At 40.8% G+C, this 16497-nt stretch overlaps 1 protein-coding gene across 1 annotated transcript; it reads right to left on the bottom strand.

The window, feature by feature from the left end:
- Positions 1-277: 277 nt before the first annotated feature.
- flvcr2a (FLVCR choline and putative heme transporter 2a) lies at positions 278-11600 on the bottom strand. Its single transcript, XM_076108269.1, has 10 exons — positions 10977-11600; positions 8631-8772; positions 7114-7254; positions 6007-6074; positions 5626-5729; positions 3572-3682; positions 2789-2894; positions 2502-2613; positions 1523-1590; positions 278-426 (listed from the first exon to the last, which is right to left on the bottom strand). Exons 1-10 carry the CDS (start codon positions 11598-11600, stop codon positions 286-288), a joined length of 1617 nt encoding a protein of 538 aa, XP_075964384.1. The 3' UTR covers positions 278-285.
- Between the last annotated feature and the right edge of the window lie 4897 nt (positions 11601-16497).

Below are 16497 nucleotides of genomic sequence, written 5' to 3'. Positions count from 1 at the left end.
GTAATCCTGAGATAAAGACATTCATTCCACTATAACAGAAGGTGAACCTGTTTAATTAGATTGTGGAGTAGAATGTACTGCAGTTCAAGTGTTATTGGTACTAATATTTACAAAATATCAGTCATCCTTTTGTGAAGAGTAAATGAAATCCTATATGTTTGTAAATTGAAACACAATGTGGTTTGTTAACGTTTTGTTGAATGTAACATTGAAAATAACGTTTGTTTACTGTCACATGTCACATGTCCATTGTGTGTGTGTTGGTGTATTACTGGTGTTGAAGCTTCACAGAGGGTGTCCCCCTACCTTGGCAGGTGTGTGTTTTGGTTTTAGTGAGATTGTGGATTTTTGGCAATACTGCCGTTGCCAGTGGGCCTTGCGTGCTGTGGCCCCGTAGTCCTGCACCGATGACACGGAGCCTGTTGGCTGGAACAATAGCTTGGGTGTCAAGTCTCTGAGGGGCCCAGAGGGGCCACCTCATCCTCCTTTGTCTCCTCCATCCCACACCACCACCACCACCACCAGACTGCCCTCCCACCAAACCCTGCACACCAAACTAATACTGCCTGCTACCTTCTCTCTAGTCCAGCGGCCACACTTACAGTGTCTTTAGTGAAGACAATAGGTGTGCAGTCAGAATCTTTCCTGCAAATCTTGCTAAATGTAAAATAACAGTATTTTGGCATTATTTATTTTGATATATATTCCATCAATTACACCTATTATGGCTTATTTCAATTGTTGTGCATGCATCCTTTGTCATCTCACTGCTGCAATTTAACAAAACTGGCGTATTAATAAAACAAGGAAACTAGTGGTGGGCTATTCAATATATCTTATTTGAGTTTTATTAGTGAGCTGGATTACTGTAGCTTTCTATTTCAGTGCACATTGTTATAATGTGAATATTATGAGCAGAGAAAGGATGCGGAAAAACAGCAAAAGAGTTCCAACGTTTGTCTTAAACAAGGCAACGGATGAGCAGCAGAAGACACACAATGTGAAGTAAGATTGTGTTTAAAGCGGCATTCATTGTTAAAAGTTTGAAGATGATTGTGATCAGCTGGAGTCCACTGGGTTTTGTTCTATGTTGAACTAAATTTGAATCTGTGATATGTTCAGTATTCATGTGAACTATTGACCAAAAAGATGCCTTTTTTTCAGATTAACTCAATAAATGGAACCTCCTTTTTTATTTATTAATAGCAGATTGCGGTGTGTTTCATCGCCTTATTGCAGTGATTTATAAAACGATGAGCTGTCAGACAAAGCAGAATTGCGCTTTCTGTTCACAGCATTTGAGAGTAGAGGATGTTTTTTGTGAGTTTAGAGAGGAAGTTTCCAGCAGTGCAGCAGTGCCATCCCTGCATTCACTCGTGCGCATGCCTGCAGTGTGAGGACCGCAGAGAACCAGTCAGAGTGCATTCAACCCAGAGCCAGGGCGGCATCTAACACATTCCTTCTCCAAAGGGATGTGAAGATCCCACCTCTGACTTCCTGTAGCGCACACCGATGTACTTACACTCACTGACTGCACCTCGGTGTTTTGAAGGTTGGCCTTCTGTCGTCGGAGGTCCGACTTGATAAGACCTGTGATACAGGAGAAGGAGAAACTTTGCTTATTTAAGTCATGGTCTGTGTGTAATTAGTATTACTAATTAAAACTAGAGCTAGGGCAAGAAAATGGTATCAGTGGGGAATAGGGCTACACAATTAATCGAAATTTGATCAAAATCGCAATATGGCCTACAAAAATGTTCAAATAGCAGGAGGTACAATATATGTTAAAGTCAAAATGTGTGTCAAAATAACATTTGAAATAAATATGGTCGTGCTGCAGAGATGTCCTGGCCTACACATCATATTCTACACACTTCAGAAAACATCTTTGTTTGGTACAGAGCCCCGCAAAAATCACACCAATCATCATTTTAACATGTTTTTCAATGAAAATGATAATAAAGACGTAAAGATCATTCTTCTCTCTAATCTCGCAAATCATATTGCAATTGCAATATCAGCCAAAATAGTAGAAATTTGATATCTTCTTCAAAATTGTTCAGCCACAGAGGTGACTCACTTCTGTATAACAGGGGTTTCATATCACAACCTGATGTATTAGTAATAATTATGTTGTAATGTTAATGCACAGCCAATACATGTAATCACGTCTCCAGTTTTAAAATTAGATTCATTTTGAAAGAGCATACGTTTTTGTTTGATATGTAGCATTAATGGATAAGATTAAGTCTTCCTTTTCATTCATTTATGCCTTTAATAAATGGGGATTCTTCGTTCGGCCACTAGGGAGCAACCTTATCCTATGAAAGACACAACTGGGTTAGACGGTCATGCTCTACCTCTAAAATACACAGCGTCTTAAAGTTCCCTCATGCGTCCACAGTTGCTGATATGAGTTCAATGTCCACTGTTGGTTTGAAAGTCTTTCTGTCTGGTGACCACAGGAGAGGCATGCTGAATAGAGGTTAATAATATCGTACCTGTCAGTGCTGTTCCTATTAGCAGGAAGATGCACAGGAAGATGTTTCCTGCAAAAGTGCCCCATCTATCAATAATCTTCCCTTGGGAGATGGTGAAAATGATTCCAAAGATCTGAAATGAGGTTTAAAAAAAACAGTCACAGCCCCAAACCAACACATTTTGTATCCTGTCTTATATGTGTTGTGATGATTGAACCTTCTCTGCGCAGAGAACAAATACTTTAAAGACAACCTGGTTTTTGGTATTATGCATTTCAGCATTAAAAGACCGTGCTGATATTCCTGACCTGAGCTGAACAGTTAAGCAGTCCAGATGAGGTTCCCTCTGATTCCGGATAGGTGAGCTCTACTGCGAACTCAAAGCCCAGAGGTAGATATCCTGTCATGAAGAAGCTGCAGACAGACAGACAGAGGAGGTCAAATTAAAGTCTGTCGTCTACAGTAGTTTTCGTCCCTACCAAAGAAAAGAAGAAAATCACAAATCTAAAAGTAGGGCGAGTATTACTCTATAATAATACTTCCTGTCCTGATTTCAGGAAAGAAATGCAGACAAAGGAATCACTATGGAAACCAGTTATGGGCTTAATCAGCTTACCATAAATAGCAAGAATTGTAGGAACAAAGCACAAGGACTGCAGGATCAGAGGAGCATTAATATTGCTTTGACAATAACACTCGTGCCAGATGAGAGAAAAGTAAAGAAACATGAACTACATACAGACGTTATTGACTTCACACTATAAAATTGGCATGTTTTAGGATGAGGCATTGTTCAAATTGAAACACTTGTGATCATGTTTGTCAATTCATTGTTATATCATATGGTTTTTCTTCCATGGTGTTGTTTTTTTTTACAGGATCCAAAGTCTTGATGACAACATTAAGGAGTCGAGAGAGATGTTGCTCACTTATGAGTTGGCATAACAAATCTCAGATTCAAATCTCAAGATTCCAAACCCTGCAGGAAACGCTGTTAATTATTCCTTAAAGAGAAATAAGCGACCATCATGTCAAACATTGACTGTGATGTTTACAACCTTTGTAGTAATTCATCTTGAATGGTTACTTACCCTAAAGCTCCAGCAGTGACAAACACCACCCACAGGTGACCCAGATTGAGGGTGAAAGTGTAGACCAGCATCCCAATCAGAGAGAAGAGGTAAACGGCCAAGGTGGTTTGTCTGAGGAGACACGATAGAAACACAGTTTAAGAGCGCTGTGGCGATATGATCAACCTTCACACACAGGACACACAGCTTGTGTTATACACTAAAAGACTATTGTAACTAAAAGTCACCTAAGAAATGTAATGTAATCTGATTTGACTATTATATTAATTAATCTAGTGACAAGGCTCCCGTTTGCTACATGCCTGTCGAATCAGAACAAAGAAATACTACATAATCCAACAAAAAGGTTAATTGTAAACAAACATATAAATTGTAAAATTAGGGGGAAAATATGTACTGATAATCCTCCATCTATAGTCTGATAATTCTGTACTAAAAAGATATTCATATCCAAAGGCGAAACCCAACTTAAGTGTTAATGTTTTGTGTTTCCTGTAAGGACTGGTGGTTATATGAGGCCTTTATATACTATTGATCCCATGTTGCATCTGAAAGAAAACTTACTATTCACATACTTTTTTTTAATCATTTAGTCAGCAGGGTCAAACTGGGAGCACTGGGACAGTCTCACAAGCCAGTAGCTCTTCTACTCTACATTTAACATGCATCATTTCAAGTGTCTCATGCATTTAATGTGTAAAATGCAAATCATGATTCACCCAACCAGGACTAATGCCTACAAGTATCCTCAGTTTCTATAACTATAAGAGATAAGAAATGATCAAATATACATATATGTATATATTTATCTACAATATATATATATATATTTATATATATATACATTTTACCAGATGGTAAAACAAATCCGTATTCCTGAGTCACTAAAAATCCTTCGTCATAACGCAGACCGTCAGCTCAAACAGGCTTACTCTGGTGAAGCGGTCTCTCGTACAACCACGCGTAAGATAATGCTGCAAAACATTTGTGTTAATACAACACAGTCCTCTGGCTCTCTCCCACATGGGACAATAGGCGTGTGAGGGTCAGCAACGTAAATCTGGGCCTGACTGCTTTGACAGCTAAGCATCCTGACTGCATGTAAGGAATGTGAGGATTTGTTTCACATCATAATAGTTTCCGTGCCAGATCCCTGAAGACAGTGTACCAAGTATCTAACACGCGGAAAACTGCTGCAAATAATTGGTTACTTTGTGGAAAATAAGTTAAAGTTTTGCCACGCTTAATCAAGACAAAAACGACAGCAACAATAATCAGGTACCCATTGGATATCTTCACTTTTAGGATTGGATGATTAGTACTCTCCGTGTTTAATGTGGTGGCTTGAGATGTGACCAGGGAAGAGCAGCAGAGTAAAGGCTGTCAGTTCAGATAAGCAGAGAGGGACGTCACATATAAAACTCAGTTCTGCTGGATTCCACTTTTGTTCAAAGTGGGCACGAATTCACGTGGTCATCTCCCTGTTAATGGATGATTTAAAAGACATCCAAGCAAGAATCCCATGTTTTAAAGCAGAGAGTGACTGTTGACTCTGAAGACTGAAAAACATGTTTGAGACACTTCCTTTCAGAAGTGACAGCGAGTTTCTGGTATCACTTCATGGTAAGAAGGAAGCTGATCAACCAATTGATATACAAATTAAGATTTAGAGCTGTGTGCAAGCCGTTACTTCCCAAAACGACTCACATTCCCGTCAGCCTCAGCTGGACTTTTGTTTTGTGCTAATTAGCGAATGTCAGAATGTTAACACACTAAACTAAGATGGTGAACATGGTAAACAGTAAACAGGTGCATGTCAGTATTGTCACTATTAGCATGTTGGAAACGGACGTATTTTGTCTGAAGACTGTGGCAGCATGTTTCAAGGAAACACGCATCGTAACGTCGGTGGATAGAAGGAAAGCTACAGGGGGAGTTTGGCTGAGTTTTGGCTTCCTCTCAACGGAAGCATGACTTAAGATCAGTTTGGCAGTTTTTTTTGTCCTTCGAAGTGAACAGATCAATAGTTAAACTGTTATATAGAAATATCTTACTTGTATGTTTTGGTCCTGTCCAGCCAAATGCCACATATGAGGGAACCTGCCATGCCAGCAACAACAATAGTCAGACCAATTCTCCCAGCATTCACCTCTTCACCCTGAGAGGAAAAACATATTTTTATGGTTTTACTGACTATATAAGGCATCTTTGACATTTGCAGTTAGCTCTAAGCAATAAAAACTCCCAGACCCCTAGTTAACCGTGTCAGGGTCATCTCCTTGGCAGCTTTTTCATTTTAGTAATCAGAGTCAAAGAAAATGTCAACATGCTGGACTTATTGACACTAAGTATATGGTAGGGGAAAAATGGTTGAGGAGGTAAGGAAGGAAGAACATAGAGAACAAAGAAAGAAACAAAGACACACTGGGACTTACAGGGTAGTGTTCAATGATCATCCGATTCAACAGCGTGGAAATAGAATAGAAGCTGCCAACATTCAGCCCTGCAGACAACAAACAGAAATCAGCGACTGTCTATTTAGAGAAGACCTGTAGGGAAAGGAAGAGGGTGCAGATGGGACCTCATGCTGCGCCCCCTAAAAACACAGCTGACAACTTCACACATCAAGTCAACCCATTACGGCCTCCAGACTTCTTCACTTTCTTGGCTAAAAGTATATGAGTTTGTTTATACTGGAGCACAGAAACACAAAATTGCCTTAAAATCCCATTGTTCAGGCATGTTTAGGGTACACATTTGAAGACTAACACATTCTAATATGCTTGACACTGTCAATCTTTTACATTGTCTTTTTTAGTGACCTTTGAGCAAAGAATGTGGCATCTCAAAAGTCCCTAAAATCAATGCTACACGAGAGCAGCGCACTGAAAGTCCATGATGTTATGACGACACATCCTCATATCTGCACACCGGCTGATAAAGACAGTGAGTTTCCACAAAGCTCCAACTGACGACATCTATTTCGAGGCTTTTACATCTGTACCTTTCACCTAGATATTGCAACATCCTCGTCTGGATATGTGATAAAAGTAAGATGGATTGTGGGATAACCTGCATGTCACAATGATGTAATCAACACATCATTATGACACAGATGTGTCATGTGAAGACACTGACCTGGACTTCCTCCTCTGCTGTTTATGATTTCATTCTATTTGACCTCCCTATGAACCTACCACGTGCTAACATTTGTACTTTAGAGATTTAGCTGAAGTCATGTAAGGAACTCTGATCAACTATTTTGATATTTATAAATCACAAATCATAAGCAAGGAAAAATGCCAAGCATCTACTAGTTCTGTCTTTCTCTGTTTCATATCATTGTGATTTAAACATCTCTGGGTTTTGGATTGTTGGTCAGAAAAAACAAGCAATCGAAAGACATCCTCTTGGAATTTTCACGGTTTGGCACAGTTTTCTTGACATTAACCTAAAATCAGGACTCAAATGATTAAACAATAGAGTAATCATAAGTGGCAGCCCTGGATAAACATCAGTGCAGGCAACAGGAAGGGACCCACCATAGCTGACCATCAGGAGTATGAAGGGCTTGTTGCGCAGGAGGTTCGAGATAGAAGCCATGTACGAGTAATCGCCGGGGGGGATGTTCCTGGCCTGAGCCTGGGCCTGAGTTGGAGGGATCTCTGGCTTTTCCTGAAAGACTAGAAGACAAACAGACTTGTGTGTTCCTTCATGAAGCTGCTTGTGATAGCGCATCGTCTGTTCTTTGATCAGCCAGTACAAACAATGACGGAGGTTACGGCCCGGAGGCAGAGGACTAACAGTGGAAGCAAATAGACATGTGTGTGTCTTACCTTAATTGTATTAATATTATGTTAATGCCTTGTATTTATAAACCAGTTTGTACCTTTTGAAATAAGTCCAGAAAAGAAGATGTTTTTTTGTTTGTTATTGTTGCAGGGACAGATAGCACAGTCTCTAAATAGACACTACATTTAATTTGTAATGCCTGTCCCCGGATTGGCTTTTGTATCTGATCTGATATAATATAGTATTATTACCAAGCCCTTGATACATAAACTCAGTATCACATTAGAGTGGCCAGCAATTTGCTGCAAATAAAGTAACAATAATGTGAAAGCCATACGTGCTGTATCAGTATAATTGTAATATTGTATTGTGATATTGTAAAAATATTGTAATAATGTTTGTTTTTTTACAATAATAACAATAGTTAACATAGTAACTATTACAATACTGAGTTTTATTATTTTGATGGTAGGTTGAAATTTTCTGGGAGGAGTAAATACTGTATTTATATATTTTCAATGTCTCTAAATGCAATAACAATACATTGTGTGTAGGTAAAGCATGTCATATTTTAATACTGGGTTTAGCAGGTTGCCAGCTGAAAATCTCCATTAAAGAAAAGTGCAACCCGTGGTGAAGCTCCAGCGTGAGTTTTAGTCCTTCATGGAGGTGAAAGGAGGATTTGACAGAGCTGACCAGGAAGATGGTTTCTTAAAACACGTCCATGACTCCCTGAGTTCCTGCATGTATTTCACATTGTGTCTCAGCACATCTCATCAAAAGGTGAACAATTACAGCAATTACTGCAGCTGCTCATCCAGTGGACTGTGATGCTGTTGAGTTTTCGGTAGAAAGCACATCTCAGGGAGACTCAGCTGTTCAGCAGTGCTGCCTGAGGAGCCCAACAGCCATATAAGAAGCTCTACTATAGAGAAATGAATGAAATTGTACAATGAATCCTGATGTGGCAAAAAATCCAACTTGAGAATCGCTTGTGTTCTCATCAAAAAATACCATTACAATGCCAACTAAAAATGTTGGTAGCGTCGCTGCGGGACAAAGGAGGTGAGGTAACAGCTTTGTCACGGTCCCTAATGCTGGAAAGCACAAACTGTCAAGATTTGCTTTTTATATTTCCACAACTATGACTGTGGGAGTTATATGACATTGAAAAGGACTTGCAGCGAGCTATTTCTGCGTGAGTGAGCAAAGAGCCTGACAGCTCTTACCCCCTCTACGAGCCTGTGGATGTGAATAGTCATCTTACCAATGACCACGAGGATAAAGATGAAGGTGGCCACTCCTGCGCTGATGTAGAACATGATTCTGATGTGGTACGCCAGCTCCTCCACATCGTCCACATTAGGCACAAGGATGGGTGGGAGCAGGAACCCAATGGCGACACCCAACTGTAGGTGAGAGGCACAAAATAAAATATCAAAAATGTCAAATATGTGTTTTTACTCTGCCTTGAAAACAAAAGTTTACGTTTGATTAGCATTTGACTTCTTGGCATTTGTGTGAGTGATGGTTACCCACTATTGTTTGTAAACACATCAATAATACATGCTTATTTACCGTATGTATTGACTAGATTCAAAATATATAAAAGGGGGGTTAAAGTGGGGTTAAAACATAGTTGGGAATTTTCGGAAACGAGATGATTAGCTTAACGTAAAGACTGTAACACAGTTAAACACTTGGCCCGGCTCTGTCCAAATGAAACAAAACCCATCTATCAGCACCTCTAAAAGATTATATCTTGTTTGAGTAATCTCTATAAAAAACGAAGTGTAAAAACTTCAACTCGCTGTTTTATGGGGGATTTTGTTGGTTGGCTGTTTCTCTGTTTCCTGTGTTAATGCTAAGCTAAGCTAACCAGCTGCTGGCTATAACCTTATATTTGAGGAACATGTACTTAAACCCCCCCAACCCCAAGGTCCAGCAACAGTCCTGGTGGATCTGGGACGAATGTGAATACATATGAGTAGTGCCCACTTCCTCAGCTTCTTAAAGCCTCGAGGATATTCCACAGTGGACAACGGACAAAGTCCCTCCGCATTAGCAGAAAGGCAAGAGAAGAAAAAGTGTGAAAAGTGACAAGACATGTTCCTTTAGGAGGAACTATCCTGAGAACAGCAAGCACAGAAATAAGTCAGAACCGTTCAGTCCTTCAGAAATGTTAAAGCCACCATGCTTTATCGATGTGCACCCGTTACCCTCTACAGTACAACATACAGACACATTTCAAACTTTGGTCATTTGGCTAGAGATTTGTACAACACAGTAACTGGGGAGTCATCCCTGCATATCACTGTCCCACATCCGATGCAAAGAAAAGCCACTGTATTTCTCATTTATGTGCATTTTGGATAAGTAGAGCCACTCTTGATGACTTGTCAAAAACAAGCTTATTCTCAGTTAGTGCAAATAAAAGATCTCTTATGAAGTTACTTTTGGCACACAGACTGTTGATCTGTTTGATCTTCAAAGGCCTTTGTGGAAATCCTACCTATTTTTTCTTAATGTGAACTATTTCTAAACATCCATGCGTATATGTGAACTACTTCCGCCTGGACATTTGTAATCTTCAGGTTTAGGGACCGGAGCCAAAGGAATAAAGTCGTGGTGAGCAAGTAAACATCAGCAACAATGTGTCCTTTTATCTTCAGCGGCGGGGAGCTGGACTTGGGGACAAAGCAAGAACATGCGTGACAATGGCCGGTATGCAGTGTTTGGTTTAACACATGTGAGAGAGGACACACATCAATTGAAAAAAAATACATTTTATGTTCAGAGGTTGAAGAGCATCAGGGGGGTAAGATGTCTTTTGATGGTCTATGTTTATGGGATTAAAGGTCATGGTGCGATCACAAGGCATCCATATATAGCCCAATACATAAGAACTGTCATAGCTGTCCAGTATTCATTCACTGCCTTTGTTGGCTTGTACAGAAATAATCATTTAGAGCTAAAACAATAATAATGAAGAAAGATCTTTGGAAATCTCTCAAAATATGATGAAAACTGTGCCAGTCCACTGCTCTCTATTCATCGTCTTTGAAACAATTGTTTGGGTCTTGTAAGTTGAAAGTAACATGAACCATGACAGTCTTCCTTTACCTCAAGCTTCAGATCACCTAGCAAGTTTAAAACGTTAGTATTCTGAGTGTGAGGGTAAAGGATAAATGCTTAGCACATGAAGTCGCTCTCTCTCTCTCTTTGTGTGTTTTAATCTGAGTTGGGTTGTCGCAGAAGCGTAGTGCCCACCCTCTGGTTCCCCCTCAGGATAACAGTTAGCTCAGTCAGCGCTGTTGATGTTGTTAGCACTGTTAGCTGTAAGCCACCGGCTCAGCTGTTGCCATGTTTGTACCAATATTTTTGAACACTGCCCTCTAGAAGTTATCTGAATGTGACAACCAACTCCATTCTCCTCCACCTGCCTGTTTTTTTTAACACATCACCATCTATTCAGACACTGCAAAGACGATAGAGCTCTCTTTCAGTTTTTCTCTGCAACCGACACACACAAACAGTTCTCTTAACACCAACGAGAGAAGTTCATACACACTGCCAAAGATATTTTGAGCCCGAAAGGCAAACAGAGACACACCTGGGTTCCAAGAACAGCAATGGAACAGGCGGTGGAGACCTCCTTCTCCCCAAACCACAAGGATGCAAGTCTGGACGGGATGCCCATATAAATAGTGCCCACCGAACACACAAACTGGCCGAAGAAGGTCATGGCAAACATGTTGGGGTTGGCCGTGCCCGTCTTGATCCAGGCCCCTATGCAGTTGAAGGCTGCTGCCACCACCACGACCTCCCTGACGCCCCGGTTGTTGAGCACCCACGTGACAGGCAGGAAGAGGGGGATGTAGGTGAGGAGGAAGAGCATGGAGAGCCAGTCAATGGCCAGGGTGCTGATGCTGTAGAAGCGTAGGAAGATGTTGCTGATGATGCCGTACTGCAGCCACATCAAGGCGTTGCTCATGGAGAAAGCGCTGAAGATGAATAGCATGAGCCATCGCCGCTTGTACAACTTGGTCTCCATCAGTGGGAGGAGCTGTGCCGTGTCCAGGGCTGAAGGCTCCGAGGTGTCGCTGCTGTCTCCCAGAGACAGCTGGCTGTATTCCCCCAAACTGGTTCTCTCTTTTCTTGGTGGAGACCAACCATTGCCTCCATCCTCCCCAACGCCATCCATCCACTCTTCAGAGAATTCATCCTGAGAAATCATGTTCTTCCCACTGAAGTCTCAGGTTTTTGTAACACTTAGCAACTGGAGGGAAGAGCAAACGTTGTTTTACTTGTGGATCCGCTTTCTCAACACCGTGGCAGTTTACCTGACTCGCCCCTCCCAGCAGGTAGCGTATAAACTGCTGATCATAAACAACTCGCCAGCTGTGACTAAAGTAGCGATTACTGCTTATTAATGCTTCTGATCTAACAAAGGTGGATCTGGGGTGTAGTTTTGAGCGATGTTGGAAAGCTCTGCTCCCGGCCAACAGTTAAATACCTGCCTGCAGCCTCTTCAGTCATGTGATAAGCTTCACTTCTCATTTCAAACTCCTCCTTCCAGCTTATGTCATAGGATCAACTTAACATAATAGCCGGCGGTGAGTGCGAATATACAGTAGGACGGTCGAAGAGAGCAAGTCCATTTTATTGCTAAGTTAGGCACATGACACACACACACACACATACAGGGATGTGCACAAGGTGCTAAAGTCTGCGGAGGGTGACGATGACCAGAAAAAATATGGCTAAAATATAGATCTACATCTGCAGCAAAGTGGCCCACACTTACCAGCCCATCTCATCAATATATGAGAAAACATCTTTGAGCATTAACAATAGATTCTGTAAAAAAAGGTTCAACACTAGTGGTAGATTACTTATGCTGTGGTGAGGAAGTACGCCTTTCTGCTCAAACACAACATGATAGTATCCCACATACATTTGATTTACTAATGCAGTCACTTCCTATCACAGCATCCCTCTTGGGCACTAGAAGACCTGATGCTGGATGATTTTACAAAGTTGGTTACATTCACAGTGCACTAACACATTTTTGTCACGCTGTCTTTGTAATAAATGCACGGTGCTTGTGTACTCAAAAACACTGGATTTGAAATGCTCCGCCAGGCCTGTCCTGCAGCCTCTGTGACCTCACAAAACACGTTTTTGGCCATAGCTCAGGAATTCATATGCTAATTGTTACAATTTCACACAAATGTCACAAATGTCTGATAGGATGAAGTGATGACATTTTGGACAGACACGGATGTAAACTGCAACTTGACTGGTGGGCTGAGGCTAACAACCACGAGGTGGTACTCTAGTTTTACACAGAGATGTATTACTCAATGGAGGATTATTAACGTAATTACACAATTAGTCCTGATTAATCATTCTCAAACTTACATTGTTCAAGATTAACAATCAGAGTGATTAATTTTGTTTTGGCTTATTCAACATTGAGCCACTTGTTTTTGTTATATAAAATGATTCTATCTTGCCACAACTGAGTATGACAAAGTGTTCACGAGCATTCGAGTTGCAACAATTAAGCGTGTATATATATATATATATATATATATATATATATATATATATATATATATATATATATACAAAGTACTGTAGCGCCCCTGCTGTCTTCAGTCTTCAGCCTCCAGCTGCACCACCTCTGGTAGCATTGAGCAAATCCCTGAATGGGAGGAGTGAAGGGAAGAAAACCAAAACTCTCATCAGCTTTAAACTGCAGCCCGAACCACTTCACTATTCTCGGGTGTCTTTAAGGAAACGATGTGAAATGTAATCATGCTTCAGTATCGGTGTTTAGATATCTAGTGGGAGGCAAAGTTGTCAACCCGAGATTGCTTAGTTGGCATTCGCCTTAATTCCTTAATTCTATAAATTAAGAATAAAACGCTTAACCACAGCAGATAACCCGATCGTTAAACAATCCCAGGAACTCATATCCACCAACACTTTCGGTATTTGGGCTATAAACTGCATCGTGATCATAGTCCGCGAAGATCGACGACGAGATATGAACACATGAGCTGTTAATATAAAACCCTGCAGCCAGCCTTTCCTGAGATTTTGATATTTTCACACAAAAACATCCAGTACTTAGAGAACCGACAGTTTTCATACCTTGCACACGGACGCCTTGATCTACTAGACGAGTAACTTTTTGTGCACGTCACCTGCCATTCCGTTGACACGTCCGCACCTTAAAACAGATAACTTCTGTGATGTACACTACACCTCTGTAGGCTGTTTGAGGTTGGTTTAAAAAATCAATCAGCCTAACGAGGTGTAGCGTACATCACGTAGTCTATGAAATAATCCTGCTTTCTTCTTTTTCTTTTTTACCTCTACACTTCATTTCAGAGGGAAATATTGTAGGTTACTTTTACTCCTCTATTTGCGTAAATGTATCTAATAGCTAGGCTATAATAAGACTGGGTACTTTTAATAACGAAAACAAAAAATACAATGAATTGATAAAATGCAAAATATGATTAAGATTAAACCTGAGGTTCCCATCCTTTTGGCTTGTGATTTCTGACAGAAAATCTGAGTCTTGTTGGGGCCAATTTTCAAATGTCTATAAATTCTTAGCAGCTCCACCAAAGAGAGATTCCCGTCTACATTTATCAGATGTTTCATTTAAAAAAATGTTGAGGCCCAAAGAGGAGAAAGTATTTGACTTTTCACAAAGATTATGGAAAAATTAATACACATTTGTTAAGCAGAATTTAGTGTTTTCTTCTTTTGCACCCCATTAATACGCAGGTGTATTTTGTGACCCTTTGGTTGAGGCCAAACCTATAAGGTTGGGAACCACTGGACTAAACCTAACTTTATTCAACCAGCTACAAAAATAATGAGCTATAAACATTGATGCATCAAAATCCAATAAGCTAATAAAAAGCCTATATTATTCACAGGGGCCATTTTCTGCAGAGCCTTTTACTTTTAAAACTTTAAGTACATTTTGCCGTTAAAGGGACAGTTCACCCCAAAATCAAACATGTTTCCTCTAGCCTATGTTATCACTGCTAATTCACATGAAACTGCTCACAACAAGGTCTGTGGATCATCCTGAGTGACTGCATCATGATTTATGGAAAGAGACATTGCTGTTGAGTTTTCAAATGTATCTTTTTGGCACCACAAGCCAAATGCCATAGTCCCATTATATTTGAGAGAAGGCAGACATCTCTATGGCCAATATCTCCAAATCAAAGCAACTCACACCAAAACAATCAAAGTCTAAATAAGCATGGTGTTTAGTGCATTGGCATTTAGTGGAGATAAAGGATTGTAATAGGCCTATAAGTCATTTAATGTCATGATCATCCTGTTTTCTGTCACTACTCCAGGGATGTTTTCCAGGATTTCCCTTTGGTATCAGCGCAAACTAAGGAATTTCACACAAAACAATGCATTAGTATTCACGAGCCAGCATCATATAGCAACTATTTGCATCTAAGATGCCAAGCCAAGAGTTTAGGTGTAATTTAAGCAACTCGCCTGATTCCCAAAAACTCCAATAGAGCAGGCGGTGGAGACCTCGTCCGCGCCGAACCAGACCGACGCCAGGATGGAGGGCATCCCGAGGATGAAGACCTGGGCAAGGGAACTTACAAACTGTCCTAACATGGTCAGCCAGAACAGGTTGGCTTTGGCGCTGGCCACCTTGATCCATGTCCCGGAGAAGTTGAGCGCGTTGGCCAGCAGCGCGGTGACACGCAGCCCCTTCTTATCCAGGAGCCAGGTGACCGGGAAAATGAAGGGGATGTAGGTGAGCATGTAGATCATGGACAGCCAGTCGACAGCGAAGCCGTCCACGTTGTAGAACTTCATCATTATGTTGCTGATGATGCCGTACTGGATCCATTGGTACGCGTTGCTCAGGGAGTACGCGCTGAACAGGCACACGATCAGCCAGCGCTTCTTGTATAAACGCGTTGTGGCCGGAGAGCTACTGTCGCTGTTTGGGATGATGCTGCATTCAATATGCTCCGCGGCATCTGGACCCCGCGCTCCCAAATGTGGACCAGCATCATTCGCATCGCGCGCGCTACTTTCTTGCGTGGCCCGCGCATCTTCTCCCATTTTCTGCCTCAATTAAAACGAGCGCACTTGGAAGATGAAGTCTTCCACCACTGCCGTAACTTACTTATTTAAAAGGAAAAGGGTCCGAATATACTAATTCAATTACAGAAGTGACGATGAGAAAAAATACCAATGGTCACTTCTGTTCAATGTGACAGTCCCAAAAAAACTAGTCAGTTTGAGAACCAAAAATAACTTGGATAACTTCAGACTTCATTCCAGTCGACTGACTTGCTCGCCACGAGTTGATTTAATACTTGAGCTGTCTGAGAAATCCTCTGTATTGCACACGATGTAGGACCCGAGTTTTACTCCACCCAGCTGCTGAGATAAGAAATGACGAGCTATAAGTGTGAGGACACTATCAGTCAGTCAATAGGCCTCGATAAGACGAACAATGTAAAATAAACTAACTCCATATAGATACTTATGGTAGGTTAACCTTTGTTTGTCCCAATGTTTGCCTGTAATCCTATAGTCCCTCCTCCAGAGAGAGAACAATGTGTGCCTTGTTTTCCTGTAAGTACCTAGCCTGTGTTGTAATTATACTTTCATCATAACAGATCAAATGTGAATTAGATATAAAATCTAAACACAACAAATGGATTTAAAAAACACAAAAGTAAAGGCATTTGAATAGTTTGGTGACTTAATGCAGAATCACACATGAAGTGAAGGGAATATGGTTAAACATAAAATATGTTTTTATGCTTCATGACAGAAACAGTAAATTCTCCCATCTTTTTCAATGTTATAATTTACCCACAGCTGAAACAAAGCTTCCCCTCTGCAGGATCCCTGAAAACCTCACTGACAGAAATTAGCCAAACCTTGAGGGTAAAGTGGGATACTGTTACTGAATAGCTACAATAGCTCAAATGGTTGAAATAGTTCAGAAGTTGCTGCATAAAACTATAACAAATATGTGGAATTAAAAATGTAGATGTACGGGGTTAATCAGGTTGTGATGCTACTAGCCACCAGATGGCACCGTTGACCAG

The sequence above is a fragment of the Anarhichas minor genome, unplaced genomic scaffold, assembly GCF_050575085.1.
Source record: "Anarhichas minor isolate MPS153535 unplaced genomic scaffold, ASM5057508v1 ptg000040l, whole genome shotgun sequence".
In the NCBI taxonomy this organism is placed as follows: Eukaryota; Metazoa; Chordata; class Actinopteri; order Perciformes; family Anarhichadidae; genus Anarhichas; species Anarhichas minor.
Note: the sequence above shows the minus strand (reverse complement) of the source record. Positions and strands in the feature narration are given on the sequence as shown.